A 17,437-nucleotide genomic window follows, 5' to 3' on the forward strand; every position below is an offset into this window, starting at 1 on the left:
GCCTGGGCTTTACCTCGCACGCACCAGACATCTGACAGAAAACGTGGGTGATTAAGGAGCAAAAAGAAATAGAAGGAGGGTGCTGTTCACAGTCCAGACACAGTCTCTCATTCTGATCAAATAATTCATATCTCAGTAAAGCCAGAGTGAGCGTATGCTGTCTTGAAATGGAATTTGTGAAGAGTACATCTGTGACATGTTTGTGACCTGTGGTTATGAACGTGGTTTTAATGGTTTAAGACAATATTTTTCGGTTACTGCTGCAAGAAAAGCATTTATTAATAAACGAAGCGTTCAGCGCTTTTCCAGACATCTGCCAAAGTTCAGTCAGTTTGACTGTAGTTCGTCCGACAGTTGTTCAGATATTTAAGTCCTGGTCAAAGCAGAAGACCAGGACCAAACTATAACAACAGACGCTGGAATCTTTAGAGCTAAGAAGGCAAACGTGAAGCATTAAATGAATCTAGAATAACGTCTGACGTCAGTTCTATATCAGTTCAGTTTCTCACAGAGGGAATGGGTGGGCAAATGTTACAGATTTTTAGCTTCACAGGGTGTTTCAGAGAGATATTTATATGGTTCTTTTCCAATCAAAGCGCTTTCCAACACTTGTCACATTTCACCCATTTATACACACAGTCATACACTGATGGCAGGAGCCTCTGCCTTGCAAGTTGCCAACTTGCTGATCAAGTGATACGCCGCTTCCTAATGAAAGCATCCCACCATATTTCTACGCTCAGCCATTCCCACATCCACTCACACATCGATGAAACAGTCATCAGGGCAATTTGAAGTTCAGTATCTGGCCCAAGGATCGAACCACTAACCTTCTGATTAGTGGGAGACTCGCACTTTCTCCTGAACGCCCCAAATTCTGGAAATGGTGAGTTAGAAGGAGAAGAAAATGGAAGAGAGCTCAGGACAGTGAGTTATATTACACACTCCATAATAAATAACAACAGGGAGGATAGAGAAATTGAAAAACCAACAGAGAGCAGGTGTTTATAGATTAAAAAATAATAAAACTGGAGTGGTAGAAGAGATGGGAAGTGTAAACAGACCAAGTATTATGAGCCCACAGCAAGTAAGCAGACAGACGGGGAAATGAAACTTGCAGAAGATCTTTATATGATCATTGAAACCATGTGACATGTACCAACTCATTTCCACCACTGATTTGTTTCGTCTGGTCAGTCAGCAGGTACATGCAGGAACAAACAGGTCCGTATGAATAGAGTCTTCTCACCGCGCATGACTTTCTTTTTTAAGCAAAATGCCGGAAGGAGACGGCAAATGGGAAGTGAACTCTGAAAATTGTACTGGTGGTACGAACTTTGTAAGGGTGAGGTAAACTTCAGCTGAGCTTTGGGTCTGAACTGCTTGAGCTGGATTATAAAACAATACAGATTTGGGTTTTCGATTAGCATTTTTCTTGGCAATAGGGACGGTCGACCACTTTAACTTGTGGGTGAGTCTCAGGGGTCAGTTCTCAACCCAAATATTGCCGTAGTTGGATATTTGTTCGTCGTCAGCGATTGTCATACCACGTCTGGTCAAACTACTCAGGACAACAGACATGCTGTCAACACACCAAACACTGAGGAAATGTATTCAGTAACTATTAACAATAGAAACAACAATACTGTAGGATGGCAGAACCTGAAAAACTGATGCCTTCAATTAATTCATCTTGTCTACGAAAACAGAGAACTGTCTGGCTAAGTCCCACGTGAGTCATGCTCAGTATATCCCTCCATCCCCGACCGAAGCTTCACATAATTGCTGCTTCTTTCTAGCAGAAATTGGCATCCAGGACGGCCCAGAAGATCATCTGATCTGTCATTTTGGTTGTGATTTGTATCAGTGCCATGCCGACGATACACAGCTGTACTTTGTAAGGCCCAGTGACATCTCTGATCTAAACACCGCTGCAGTTGATGCACTTCTGGACAGTGTTTTATGACCAAATACGCACTTACTTTGTTTTAGAATGAAACTGGATGTCCTTACATGTCTAACCTGGCTGTCTAGTCTTGACATCACAACCTGACAGAGATCCTGATGGCTTTTTGTTTTTGTTTTTTTAGCATTTCTCTGTGGATTGAGTGTTTTGATGCTTTTGCAGTATCTATACAGCACCAAGTAAACACTAAGCATGCTGCCTCAAAGTCCTGCCGCCTACAGAAGTGCTTGTAGCTCACTGAAAGAATATCTGTCGAGTCTCACTCATGTTTCTTGTCAGCCATTTTCTGACCAGGTAATTAATGCTTAAACAACAAAACAATCCGCAAATTAAGAAATTAATAGATGTTGCCCTCCGTGTGATAGCTGAGCAATGATGAGATCAGAAGGCAGACAGATCCCCTCCAGCACAAATCAGAATTATGAGACAATCCAACAATGTCCCCACCCTGTCAGTTTACAAATGACTAAAGGTGTGATGGGGGAAAAAAGGTTAGTTGTGTGTGTGTGTGTCAGTTTTATGCATAAAGGAGTACAGTGAAAGGTTGTTAATACCCAGACTCTCGGAATTGCCTCTGATGTGATGGATGAGGCTGTCAGCTCCAAAATTTATGGCTGGAAATATAAGTGTCTGAGAAGTGTGTGTGTGGCGTGGGAGTGGCCGTTTATCTGCAACAGTTCAACATCTCTGACAGGTTACATTTTTCCCCTCAGTCCTCTGCTTCATCACCGCGTTCAGACCGTCACATGATTCCAGAGCTGTTACAAAACATCCTCAAAGAGACGTCGGGAAATCCGAACCTAATTGCCTCTGATGGTACCACTCTGCCGGCGTCTGTCCTCCTAAAACTGAAGCAGCGGAGTGATCTGTGACATCTGGGAGCCTGTAGAAAGTTCATGTAATTGTGCTGCACTCAGTGGCACACAGAGCCACTCAATAGAGTCCTTCAGAGGGGGTCAGGGGGATGAGGGAAGAAGTAGGGCTACTTTGGTGGCACCAAAGAAGGAGGAGAGAGGGAGCTGTGGTATTGCTAATGAGAAGAAAGGGCTTTAGCAAAGAGCTAGAATTGGAGGTAATTGATACGGTCTGTCAGAAAGATAAAGGCAGAGCAATAGTGTGAGCAAGACATGAGAAGCAAAGTGAAGCACTGAACACTAATCATATCATGATGCACAGGAACACTGACTTCATATTGATAACACTGCAGGGGAATGTGTTCATCACATGTCTTGTACAGGCCTTCGGCGCAGCATGTGGGCTCCCCTCTGCAGTCGTTTATGTCACTCAGATAATATAATTAGGTTTCACTCCATAGTTTCGAGCGTGAACCGAAGACATTGACTATGAAAGGTCCTTTGGATCAGGCCATGAGGTGTAGAGAGGCAAGTGAAGGTGCACAGCAGGAGGGCCAGTATAGATGAGGAGGGAAGACTGTTTTTGTAAGAAAGAAACAGTAACAGAGCGCCAAAGCAGAGGAAACCTTCACGGCACCTCATTTTTAAAACCTACTCTTCCATCCACTTGTGACCAATGAGGATTTTCCACCATCACAAGAATGGATTTTGATATTTACCTGCATGATACAAACAGAAAACGCTGCACCAGACACTCGTACTAGATAACTTGGATCTAAGAAGACCAACAGGTCATCTGTAAGCTCAACCACATTCAGGCTTGGGCTCAGAAGAAAGTCAGCAGAAAACAAGGTTCAAGGTTCATCTCATCAGTCATTATAACACTAAATTGTAACTACATGTACACTGTAGTGCCTTTATGACAATAAATATCTTTTTCGGTAAAGTGTTGCAGATGAGAAAGAGTCTCACAAAATCGGTAATTAAGCTGCTCAGTAGTCTGGAGGTGGCTGATCCTGCTACGGCAATTCACAAAGTCTGACTGGCACTTTTTTCAGTGTAATGACTTGGGAAACAATTGCAGTCCCAAAGGCTCAAGTAACCTGGTGTGTGGTTCACAAATGAGGGCTTTTACAAGTCAGTCGAGGTTCCCGTCCTCACCTATGTTCACAGGCTGTGGGTAATGAGCGAATAAATGAGATCCTGGATAGAAAGGGACTTAAATGAATTTCCTTCACAGGATGTCCGGCCTTCGGGACACTGTTAGAAGCTCGGAAATCTAGAGGGAGCTCAGAAAAGAGCAGCTGCTCTTTCACATGGAAACAAGCTTGCGGGGGTGATCAGGCCTCCGATCAGGATGATTCCTGAAGGAATTCCAGGCGTGTGTTTGACTGGGAGGAGACCCCAGGACACACACAGAACACTTGGGAGGGATTACATGTTCTATCTGGCCCGGGGTTGTCTCGGCATCCCCCAGGAAGAGCTGCAGAAAGCGACAACTACATTGTTTTACCTGCTGAACCCCCACCCCGAGAGGATGGAGCGATGGATTCATCAGTTACAAATTGGCCTCAAATTCACAGTATTGTTTTAGTGACATATCTATCCAAGGTGTTGCACATTTGCCTTGCCTTTATGAGAACAAACTACATTTGTTTTTCTCACGAGGGTTATTTAATTAGGATCCACTCAATATTTTAACATGAAAACACGGACTCACGAATGAAGATGAAGGAAGGGGATGTGTCAGGCGGGGATACGACTCCATCTCCTCCTGAGGGATGTTTAGATTTTGCCCCATGTAATCTTGCACATCTCATAGCACCGATGTTTTCAGGGCTTGTTTGGCCTCTTCGGCTGAATTCAACATCTTCTTTATGACCTTGTCGTACACTTCCAAAAGTGCCGGAATACAAGGAACGAGTCAGTCCGTTTCATTTTATGCTAAGAATGGATCTCCTTGTACTCCTGCTGCTCCTCCAGCGCCCTTGGGGCTGTATTCAGCAGAGATCTGCAGCTGACTGACGTTTTACTTATGTTGCATCCTCCAGGACAACTGATGTAGCATAGAGGCCTGAAAAACATGATCTGTGACCCTCAGGTGTTGTTACAAACGATCCAATGTGCCTTATCAATCTGTAGAGGTGTGCTGTTGTATTTTTTAAGTTCTGGGATCCAGTTATGTGGTGACGTATGGAGGTAGCCAGGCTGACCATAGCTCACAGTACATGCTGGTGAGTTGACCAGCTGTTTCTCCTGGATCTGTCCTCGAAGATTTTGAGCTTCTTCTGTAACTTTAGCGAGACAAGAGCTATTATCTTTCTTGCGTAAGCTAAACTCTGTATTGTCTGTTTTGTTGAAAACGCCTTTAAAAACTGCTGATTGTTGCCATTCTGTGCCATCTACCTCTTAATAGGGTTGAGAGCTTGTGCCTACAAATCTTTCTAAGCCTTCTTGCAGAGATTCCATCTTCATTCTCATGGTTTGCTTGATTAGAATGGCTTCATCTTCTCAGGTGCATTGTTAGCTCTGTGCCGCCTGCCAGTGTCTTGTTTCCTCGTTGCATTCTGTTCAGTCTTCCTCCAGACCATCTATGAGCCCGTCTGAATGCAGAAAAGGAGTGTTTGTCTCAGTGCTTTGCTGCCATGCTAACTCTTGCCCCATCTGAAGTCCCATTGGGATTCAAATAAAGACTAATAAAGAAGCTGATGTTTCTCCTGAAAGAGCAGGCAGAGAAGGTATTTAGGGAGCCTGTTGACACAAATACGACACCACAATTGAACACTTGCTCAATATTGATCTTGCTGACATACTGAACAATGGTATGCCCTCTCCTTTGCACTGTATGTGAGGACATATTGCATTTGCCTCATATAATTGCGCTCAACTGAATCTCGCAAGGCCGCACCCAGGAGAGTGACTCCTCGGGGTCCTTGAGACAGAACCAGGAGGTTCTGAGTGAGGCAGAGTGTTGAACTGCTTGGGGAGGAGGAGGAGAAACACGGAGGGAGGGAAGGGTTATTTCTGCTAGGAAAGAGCTTTAGCAAAGAGCTGCAAGCATATAATTCCCTTTGCCAGGCAGAGAGAAGAAAGGGGAGAAAAGGCAGAAGTTACGTGATCATTTGGCACATAAAAGTGTAGACTTTGTACCTGAAGAGTGATACATCATTAATATGCTTTTTCTATGTTCCTTTGCACTGTACGTGAGGCCCCTCTGCATTTGTTGGTGTGGCAAGCTTCATCTAATTAAGTTCCACTCGATATATCCTGCAAGTGATGGACTCCTCTGGGTCCTTTGGTGGAGGCCAAGTGGGATAACGTGGGGGAAGAGGGTACTTGCTTCCGAAAAGGAAAGGCCCTCTAGTTAAAGGCTGGGAAGCATATAATTGCCTCGGTCAGACAAAAAGAAGGAGAAAGAGATTTTTAAAAAAAAAAAGGGACAGGTAGGTAAGTAAAGAAATGAAAGGAGGAGAGCTCTGGTGTATTTATTGAGCTTGGAGGATGAAGTGATTCTGATCACGAGAGAAAATACTGGAGGAAGATAGAGATACAGGTGGGGAGGAGATGGAGAAAGGGAAGAAAGACAATAGGAGCCAGACGAAAACCGGCGAGCCAGTTCCATTACCAAGGCCCTCTCTAACGGGAGGAGAGGCCAGGCTGGAACAAATGGACTGTAATTGCACACAATCTGTCTTCAGAGCTCAATCACTTTGCCCTGCGGGGACCATTGGTGAAACACTTCTCTCACACTAATCTAATAACCTTCTCCCTCACCTTCCTCCCCACGGAGACGTTACCTTTCACCTTCAACACGGACGTTACCCCGACAGAGGAGCGAGACATTAATGCGGTTGCTGCTCGTCATTAACCGGACACATAATGAACCTCGAATGTATTTGCATTTCATATCCATCACATGGCGTGTTGTAACTGCAAAGCGGAGCTGTTTGCTGACTCTTGAATTCACCTCCTCCTCGCTATCGTGTGAGACGGACGTTTTAAGTAATCATGTTGCTCCAATTGTTTGTTTTGTTTCATCATTAACCCGCTGAATAATGAACATTGCATGAATTTACATATCATTTATCAAATCAAACCCACTTCTATCCACACTGGGAGATGTGTTGAAATCACATACTACAGCGTATTTTTCCCCACAAACATTCATATATTTTTGTCTTTCAGGTTTTCAGTGTTTGCTTGTGTTTCTTTATTATGTGTGTTTTTGCCTTCTTCATTTATTAGTGTTTCATTGTCTGCAGGGCACGTTGTGACTCTTTAAGTTTGATGTCAGTTTCATTATTATTGTCTGGCTGCAGATAAAAATTTCTGGAGAGCGAGATAACACCCTGTTCGGAAATAATGACACTTCAGCGATTGCCTATGTGAAATGGAAACTCATTATGGAAAAACTTATTTCAAGTTACAAAGCCTTTCAAGAGTTCTTCATCGTCGAATGATGACATTTTTGAGGGCAGCAATAAATTCCGGTCTTATACGTTGATGAATTTTAAGCAAGTGGCTTAAAGATATCAGAAATCTTTTTTTTTTATCATCTCTGAATTTTGAATACCATAAAATAGCAATCTGAATTTCATTAGTGTCTTTTTAATAGAAGTTTTATTTCTTAAAAGTGTGTCTTTTTTGGGAAGCAAGTATTTCACTAATAAATTCACTGCATCTCATTTTTGCTGTTAGCTCTTCGTATATTCATGAATTGGTTTGCAGCGCAGCCTGCTCTCTGTCGCAACATGGTTATTAGCATTTTACTGAATACTAAAAAATGTCTTATTAAGACCTGTGTTTGGCAGTTTGTCAAATACGTTGAGATTTTAACAGAAAGAGAACAAAACATGCATCAGTATTAAGAGCCTGTGTGAACATATTGCCAAAATAAGAAGAAACAACATAGATGGCTGTCACCTGCTGCGCCATGTTGCAGAACTGTAATGTCATTGTCCTTTTAAATTCAATTTAATGAAAAATGTTTGAACAGCATCATGTTATTTATTAAGTGTAATACTACATTTTTGTGTTAAATTTGGCTTCCTGCTGTGCGTCACTGTCCCTCAAGTGCATTCTGGGCGACGGCTGTGTGTGTGTGTGTGTGTGTGTGTGTGTGTGTGTGTGTGTGTGTGTGTGTCCCTCTCTGACCGTCTCTGAGCATGCATGCAAATCTAATTTGTCTGAGCCTGCATCTGTGTGTGTGTGTGTGTGTGTGTGTGTGTGTGTGTGTGTGTGTGTGTGTGTGTGCGCGCGCATGCATGCTGGTATGTGTGTGTTTATACGTCGGCTTGTGTGTACGTCTGGCTACATCACGTGTGTGTTTTGTCCGTGTCTGTGCGTCTGTCTGTCTTCCCATTCATTTCGTTTCCCATCGTCTATCGGGGGAAAAGGTCTGGGGATCTTCTCCTTGCACGGAGCCCAGGTACCGGGGATATTAGAAGCAGTGAACCAGCGAGGGCCAGTCATGCGTGCTGACTACAGAGACAAACATACACAGCGCTCCAATAACAATGTTAGTTCCTCCGATGGAGTGAAAATCCCTTGATGTTGTTTTCTTTGAGGGGCCGAACAGAGCCGTCTCTCTGGTTAAGGACCAAACGGACATCTCTGTGTGTCAACCATGCATAGATTTAGTGCTTGCATTGGGAGATTGTGTGGTTATATTCCGTGCAGACGGAAAATATTTGGACAGCGAGATATTTTTTTATTTGTTTGGGTGTGTACTCCAGCACATTGGATTTGAAATGACAGAGCACCTACGAGATTTAACTTCTGACTTCAACTTTATTTTTCACATCCGCATCCAGAGGCAGTGCCAGGGGTTTTTTTTCTCATTGCTTGGGGTATTTTAAGGTTTTCATTATTTGTGTGGGGTCACAGAAATCATGGTAAATACACTATTATTATATGGAGATACACCAATCCAACTTTCTTTTTGTTGGTGTTGATGGTCGTGCTGATAGTGCTGCTGGTGGTGATGCTGATAGTGGTGGTAATACAAGTGTTGTTGGTGGTGGTATTGGTGATACTGTTAGTGGTGTTATTGGTTGGAGGTATTTAGGGTGGTGTTGGTGGTATTAGTGGCCTGGTTGTCAGGGGTGGTGGTGCCCATAGTGATGGTAGTCTTATTGGTATTGGTGATGTTGGTGGTAATAGTGTTGTTTTTGTTGTCATTGGTGGTTTTGTCATTGGTACGGTTGGTTGGTGGTGTTGATGGTGATGGTATTGGTGGTGTTGTTAGTGGTGGTGGTGGTTCTCACAATGTTTTCATTGGTAATGTTGGGGGTGTTTTTGGTATTGCTGGCGGTGGTGGTGTCGATAGTGATGGTAGTTTTGTTGGCGGTGTCGTTGGTGGTACTGGTGTTGTTATTGGTAATGTTGGTGGTGATGTTGTTGTTAAAAATCGATCAGACTATGGATCAGTGACATCATCCTAATATCTGACAAGTCAGTTACATCGGTATCAGCACCTGATACGGATATTAAATCAGAGTGGTCCATACTCTCATATCATAGCAAAACGATGTATCATATAACTACAATAAATGATGATGATATTCAAAATAACACGTACATAGACCTTCGCAAACAAGCAAAATGGACGGCGACTGTATGAGTTTGTCTACAAAATGCTGCAACAATTAGTGACAGAATATTCCAGGCAGGAGTTCTGCTCACACCAGCTCTGAATAAAGCTCCTTTGCCGGTTGTGGCGTACTTGCAGGGGGTACTTTGGGCACCAGCTTCTTCGTCTGGCTGCCAGCCGGCTAACATCAGTAACATTTCCAGGAGCGAGTAAAAACCAAAACGAAGCACTGTAGCAACTCACAGGTGGCCTCCTCAGGCTGTTTCTAACTCTGTCCTGAGATGCCTCTGCTTTCTTTCTTCTGTTCAGTTTCTGCTAACTCTTGACGTTTGATGCTGGAAAAAAAAATATTTTTCTCATGTACCAAGGCAAGCTCAATGAAAGATCACTTCATCAGATTCATCTCGTGTAACACCAGCAACGTGAAACTGCACAGATGATTGAAGTGCAACAGAGGCTGCTATGGCAACCAGGGACACTATCTGACCACATCAAGCAAAAAAAAATGGAAATCAGACAGGACCTTGTGTTTAATGACTGGTTATTTTTGGGTGGAGCTGCGTTGGAGCTGAGATACAGCTGCAGCCTCCAACTAGCCTCAGGTGATGGAACAACTCTTCTTTTGCTGAGACTTGTTAACTTAATTAGTTTTGAGCTTGGATTGATGCTTAGCCTGTATGAAAGATGAATACCATGTGTGTTTTTTTTTTTTACATTTACAAGCTGTAATTGCGTTTTAGTTGCAGTGCTTTGGTTACACAACATTTAACACAGCTGTAGATGCTCCTATTATGCAATCACTCAAATGTTGGAACGATTCATAAACATAAACCATAAACATAAACTGCTCCTAAAGGCACGGAGTGAATAGAATACTTAAGCTTTTTTGAGTTTGAAATTCAACTCAATATATATCTTTTGATTGTGAATTAGTAGTGGCTGGTCAAAAATAGAGGGATCATACAAAAATACTGAAGTACACCAGTGGATATTTTTAAGAACACCAGAGATAATTCCCAGCCTATTTTATGGCGACAGAAGCAGGTGTTTTTTTTAAAGAGCTGCAGACATTTCCAGCTTTTTTTATGCTGACTAAAATCCTGCTGTTTTCACAGGAAGTCCGTCCAGCTCCACCTCAGATCCTGTCGGCATCCGAAACAGGTATTTAAAGCCAAAGCGGGATGTTCTTCTAACCCTGACAAATGTTTTTCGTGCCTGAACGTAAGCAAAACATAAATAAGCACAGCGTGGTGACAGGGGGGAGAAACGGAAAATTCAACTGAATCAAAAGCAAAGTTGCAACATTTATTTGTTGTTTTTGGTTTTGCAGAAAACTTTTTGCCTTCACTGTGGTCTTCAGGCTATGAAGTTGGATTTAGTCCATGTGACTAATACCGAAAGAGCACAAAATAATATATATATATAAAAAAAAGAATGGGTTCTACAGAGTAAATAAACAGTTTTTTGTTTTGTGGATAGCTCACTCTCGAGACTCGTCTTTTTCTTTGTCCGACACTAACGATGGCTCTCTTAAAACCGCAGTGCTGTGTGATGTGTTGCTGCTCCACTTTCATTGTTTTCATCATGTAAAGGACTGGAGCTGCAGCGGAGCCTCATAGCGACATATGTTAATTTCTACAGCGCTTATTAATGTTTTACTATTTTCCGCTGTGCTATAGGATCCTTTTCAGCAATATTCATGAGGATAACCCCCCCCTCCTCCCCAACCGCCACCGAGAACACAAACACCCACGCTACATATACAAAACAGCTGTGACTCTTGTTGCATCTGTGATTCTGCGCTCATTATTGGGAGAGCGGATTCTCTCTCCGTCCCCGCGTAGTTTTTCCCATCGATTCGGAGTAAAATTTCAATTCCCTTTTCCTCCCTGAAGGTGGGTGTGCGGATGAATCACAGTCGCAGCGCACATCTCTGATGGAATGCTGATTAGAGACGCTAATCTGCAATAAGGAATATTCATGCGTCTGTGTAAGTGATCGGAGGAGCGAAGCAGAGCTGCTGTTGTAGGTACAAATTAATAGCGAGGCAGCCATTGTCTCTGCTGCCACTGGTAGAAATGTGCTCATTAGGATTCAGCGAGTTGCCGAGTACAGATGCCTGGGCACGCTGTGTGGAGATTGAAGACTCCTGACTGTCAAATTAAGTCCTCCTAAGTACTGTTTGGCTTATTGCTTTGCAGGCGTACAAGTATTTTTAAATAGTCGTGAATTTCTGTAGCGGGCAGAATGATTTTCAGCTCTCAGCAATGCACACTGGGACGTATTTTTGTACCACTGAGGCGTAGCTTTTCTGGCAGATAAATTCAGGGTATTGTAAGTGTTTCAGGAAATGATTATTCATCCAGCAGAAACACGCTGCGGCACACACACATTGTCCTCGATGTAGATTGAAGTTCGATATGTTTACAGTCGAGTAATCTTCGAGCAGGAAACACAGCTAATGAGCTGGAAAAAAGAAAAAAAAAAATCAAAGAGAGATGTTAAAAAACCAACAGAAGAAAGGAGAAGAAACAAAGAGAAGCTCAAGGATAAAGTTGAAGAGAGACAGAGAGGAAGATGAAGAGGAGGATGGCAGATGATGTCGCCCTCCGGGCAGTGATAGTCTTAAAGTTCACCCGGCGTCTTGCTCCCATCTGTCCCGGCCCGGCCTCTCTCCTCTTATGTCTACCAGTCATGTAGTGCACACAGCCAAGTGGAGCTTAACAAACCTTTTCCATTACGGTAATGACCTTCATGACTGAACACCTCGGGAGCCAGAGTCGGTACAGGACTGATTCCACAGCACAGCCATTAACTCGCTCCCCATGGATCCGCTGAGATCAGATCAGCGAGAGAAGAGGCTGTGGCGGCGACACAAGCCCACCATCGATCACAGCACCAGTACAACAACCGAGAATCCAATTCAGGCGGTTTCCATTCAACTGAACTTAGGTGCTCCGAAGACCAGCAAAGTCAGCGCGGAAGATCAACAATTTAAAGTTTTATTACTATTTTTCCCAACTCATCACTGTTCATACACTTTATTACATCTTGTAGACTTTCCACCATCGCTGATCCAAACAGCCAAGAAAGAAAAACATGTGCCATGTTGGATCGGTATTGAATCAGTTTGGAAGTCTGAACATTTACTGAATCTGGTTGCAAAATTTAAACTCTGCGAAGAAAAGAAATCAAAGTCTTGGCATGTAAAGAATTAAAAAGGGTGCAGAGTAGTTGCTCAAAAACATCCATTTAACTTCCCAAATTTTAGATGTGTGTTACTTTGTAAGCAAGTTGTACTCATGCATTTTTTAATGAGTGAAACATATGATTATTCAAACTGTTCGGCCAGTTGTATTTCATTTATCTCATCACAGTTGCCTGTCTTGACAACACAAGACGTGTATGTGGTGCAACCCGATGACGTACAGATCTCCATTTAATAAACGCTTTCTTTTAAATGAGGCTTTGTTTTAACTAAAGACGAGCTGCTCCAAAACTCCACCACATGCTGTAAACGCCTGCTGATTGACTGACAGGTGATCTTTTAAAAAAATGCAGCATAAAACCACCACAGACACAAACAGCACATCACTGAAGTAAAGACAAACGCAACACTAGTGTGTTATCACCATATATGCAGATCACAGTGGTGCTTAACTACAATTAGGGGAGACTTTCTGTTTATAAGCAATAAAATAATAGCAATAGTGTGAAGACAGGAAGTGCAACTCGAGAGTCAGTCGGCTCCACTCAGCACGTCTTTGATCAGAATCTGAAAAGGATTTAAAAACTGCATGGATGCCATATTTAGCGAGAGCCTCTCCACTACAGAGCTGATGTTGGTTTTCATGTTCGAGTCCGTTTGTGTTCTAAAGTCGAGACGACGCAGAATGTGAAGCATGCTCTATGAAAGATCAGAGAGATTGTGACACATTGTTATTCTGGTTTTGTAATTCCAGGAAAGGTTTGCTGAGCGTGCGTTTTCCTCTCAGAAACACAGCCCGCTTCCAAAATGATAAGTTGCAGTGCATTCATACCTGGTCGCCGCCAGCTGAACTACAACTTCCTGCTTTTTCCTCTGTGAACAGCAGAACATTGATACAGGAGTGAACATTTGTCAGGGTTTTGTTTTTTTTGTTTTTTTTTTGTAAAACCTTCAAGCCACAATAATCCTAGCAGTCATAGCTAAAAACAAATATGTGACATTTCATCCTGCTGCATCATTTATAAGTTTTATAAGAGGTCGGAAGGGTTTCAGAAAGGTAAATAGTAAATCTCTCGCCTTCATACTGATGTATAGCAACCCCTTCCAACATCCACATTCATAAATATACAGCCCGTCTGTAGAAGAAAATGAATAATTAAGTTTACTCTAAACTATTTTGTGTTGATGTGCATCATGCCTCGCAAAAGGACACAAAACGCCCATTGGGAAGCAGCAAGAGGGACGGCGAAGCCAATGTGTTGCATTAGAATGGTGAGTGACCAGTTAATAATAGATGAAATAAAGCAAAAAACGGGAGCTTCTTAAAATCCCAGAGGAGTCAGGCAAGGCCACTGCATTGTGTAAACATTGTGACCTTGTTGTGACAGATACAAATCTCTGACCTTCCTCCACAAATCCTTAAAGCCACACTGCAGTCAGATTCTTCCTGTTTAACAGGCAACTTTATGTTTTTTAAGAAGATAACAGGGGTGTGATTAATAGTCAAATAAAAGCATGGATTGCAATAGCATGGATATTAGCATGGACAGCAATAGCATTGATATCAGTGTGGATAGCAATAACATGGATATTAACACGGATTGCAGTAGCATGGATATTAGCATGGATAGCAATAGCATGAATAAATAATGCACAAATATTAGCAGGGATAAGAATAGCATGGACATTAGCTCGGACAGCAGTAGCATGGATATTAGCACGGTGAGCAATGCATTGATGATTAATGCATATAGACTGACACTGCAAAATCTACATTCGACCGGGCCGTGTATTATGGTCGGACCAATCTGTTTGTCTCATGGTGGACTGTGCAACTGATCTGAATCGAGTGTCCGAGGGTTCGAGGATCACTTGCAGTACAGATTGTAAAGCTCGTTGGGATTTATGAGTAAGTAGACGATGTAAATAATGTTGACTCGACTGTAGCGGCTTATTTGTTGTACTGCCAAAAGATCTCTGCAGTGTTTCCTTCTCAGACTCTCCTTATTCATAGCCCACTTTATGGATCTGTTGCCAAATGTCAGTTTTTACACCAGCAGATAACGCCCTGTGAGTTTCACCTTTCCGAGAACTTGGACAACTTAAAGCAGAACATTACATAAAGCTTTGGTGTGAGCAAGCAGCCTCGGTCTCCAGAGCCTCCCCCGACTGCTCTCAGAGCCTTGGCCTGCTGGCCAAATACAACTGTTAGGTTGTGTTAGGCATCAAACGTCAGTTTTTGCGAAAGGCATCTGCAGCCAAGAAGCTTCTCTCCGAGGTCCCCTGTGGAGCCTGATGTGCTGTTGGTCTGAACCAACACACTCGCAGTGAGAAGCTCTCTGAGAGATGTTCTCTCTCTCTCACGTTCGGTCTCCCTCTCTCTGCCTCGACCCCCCTCTTTCTCCCACTTCCTCTGTCTCCTTCCTCCTCTCCTTCCTTGATCTCTCTCTCTCTCTGCCTCTCTTGCTCTTTTCACCACTTCCACCCTCTTGTCTTTTCTCCCTCTGTGACTTTTCTCTCCCCTCCTCTCTCTTTCTTCCTACCCTCCATCTCATTTTTCCAACTCTCCAGAACACTTACATTGCAATACACTCAGCGTCTCACACACTCCGGGGGGAGGTGTTCAACTGGTACATTATGTCTCCTGAGTATTTCTCAGACTAATGGAAAACACTCAAAATGCCTCAGCATTCCATCATTCTACTGGTAAAAGAGAAACTCTCAGTCCACATATTGCCTCCGTAAGGGAAAGTTTCTACCAACAAGCTGCAGCAGGCAGTAGTTTTTCAAGTTTATTTTCTCTCACAGGTTCTAGTTCTGTGGGGCTTTCACGTACCGGGTCAGGAAGTCTCTGATTGAACGACATCTGTGTGATCAACGTCAACAAATTTGCAGAAATTCATGACGTTTTGTAAAATTCCCTCCATGGTGAAGATAGTCAGAAACTCATTTTTCTGTGTTAATGTCTGAACTCATGTGATATGAAGGGAGGGGATGTTTTATCGATATGTTTAAGTACAAATACATCCATATGTGATGTCATGTGATGTGCGTTGGTGATTATATGGATGTAGATTATTTCTGTAACGTGCTTAAATACTCGTCAATCAATATCAGCATCTCTTTTACAAGACAGACCTGATCACCCATGAATCAAACAATATCAGGATAAACTGTCTCACATGCTGCTGTTCAGCCAATCAGATGTTTGCATTCCACGACTCAACGAGTCTTTTACATGTTCATTTCTTCCCACTTGGCAGTTCAAAACCAAAACGCTTCATATTCAAGATTTAGCGATTATTAAAAGCAGCGATGTGGAGCTCCGCTACGATACAAAGGACAGAGCATCTTTTGAGTAAACGTATTGTCATGCCCAATCAACGTGCCCTCAAGTCCACACCGAGGGCACAGAGAATATTATATCTTTATTTGGCATTGAACTGAAAAAAAAACCCTGCTGGGTATAACAGTATAGAATTACCTATGTTTTTTCATGTGGGGTTTGAAGGCTCAGGGCTTTCAGTTGAGCTGTGTTGCAAACAGAACAAAATGCCTTCAAGCTTTTCATCTGATCGGCTGAATGGCCAATCAAGGTTGAGCTCGACTGTAGAATTTCAAGTGGTGAGAATCTAAACACGCCGACACCACCAACCTCCGAGCTGCAACGTGTTCAGTTGTTATCTCACTCGCTGCACGTCTGGTTTCCTCGCATCGCTGTCGGTCAGCTCCACACATGCGGTACGTAACTGGAACAGCTGGAGCGGGAGTTACACAGTTCAGTGAGGGCATCCAGACACGTTCAAGTCAGTGATGGAAGATGTAAGTGCCCTATTAACCCACCAGGATACCGTTTTCCCCTGCTGCTATGATTTCTCATACTAATTATGCTTTAATGCAGCGCCGCAGCTTCTGTATATAGGCCACTATTATGCTAAATCCCGATGGGGATTCATTAGAGTAAATGTATACATGTATCAGTATTTTACATGCATAAGATCCTCAAAAGTGAGCGACGTGCCAGAACGAGGATTATAAAACAAAAGCGAAAAATGAGGTCAAAAGCAAAAAAAAAAAAAAAAAAACAGGGTGGAACATTTGGACAGTTCTCACAGTGTCGTCTCTGCCGATGACTTTAAATACCTCAGCTGTAGCATCACTGGAGGTTTTTTTTTTTTTTGATCGTCGGCAGGAGAAAAGATGAAACAAGATTACTGAGGAGAAACAAACTGACATGTGACAAAGGTCCTGTTCCAGATTCAAACAAAGGGGACATCCTGGATACACGACTTGTATCTGAGCCACGAGGACGCCTCAGTGCATCGCTTTGAAGATTACACTTGGCTGGGAGACCATTCCTGCAGGGGGAAATGGAGCCTGTTTATCAGGGAAAGATAAAAAAGCAAGGCAGCGGCTGAGACTTATTTTGATAAATGAAACATGAGTGTCAAGGTGCCGCAAAGATTTGGATGTGATTTTTGTTTAAGTATCGGTGTCGGGACAGAAAATTAGCTTTTATTCGCGCTCGGTTGGACTGAAAGGTAAATGTGTGTGTGTTGTCAGAGACGACTCTGTGATTGTGATCCCTGCTGGGGTATTGATGTGTTAAACTTTGGATTGTACAACAAACATTCATAAAGGAGCTGTCAAATTCATATAAGCTATTCAACAACATCCGGATTTGTTTAGCGTTTCTTTTAGATTTGATTTTTCCCCCCGCAGCAAAGTTTGTGAACGCACCTCTTTTATTTAAGATTGTGTTTTTTCTAAACCAGTGAATGAATGCACCATCAGTGTTTTTTGTTGTTGTTGTTGTT

The 17,437-nt window shown here is 42.8% G+C and overlaps 1 protein-coding gene across 13 annotated transcripts in view; it reads right to left on the reverse strand.

Moving 5' to 3' along the window:
- Window positions 1–17,437, reverse strand: part of LOC119004469 — a 99,962-nt gene that overhangs the window by 33,524 nt on the left and 49,001 nt on the right. The window contains exons 2-4 of one of the 13 annotated variants that reach the window (XR_005070228.1): window positions 16,276–16,378; window positions 13,453–13,493; window positions 831–877 (exon numbers count right to left, since the gene is read on the reverse strand). The exons of 7 other annotated variants lie outside the window; for them this stretch is intronic. Coding sequence is in view for 1 of the 6 variants with exons in the window: in XM_037071395.1 (XP_036927290.1) it covers window positions 16,301–16,378 (78 nt within the window). In the remaining 5 variants the exon portion in view is untranslated. Of the gene's footprint in view, window positions 1–830; window positions 878–13,452; window positions 13,494–16,275; window positions 16,379–17,437 lie in introns of those variants that run through there. 5 more of the 13 variants (XR_005070225.1, XR_005070232.1, XR_005070231.1 and 2 more) reach the window with 5 other exon arrangements.

This window comes from Acanthopagrus latus, chromosome 16, assembly GCF_904848185.1.
Source record: "Acanthopagrus latus isolate v.2019 chromosome 16, fAcaLat1.1, whole genome shotgun sequence".
In the NCBI taxonomy this organism is placed as follows: domain Eukaryota; kingdom Metazoa; phylum Chordata; class Actinopteri; order Spariformes; family Sparidae; genus Acanthopagrus; species Acanthopagrus latus.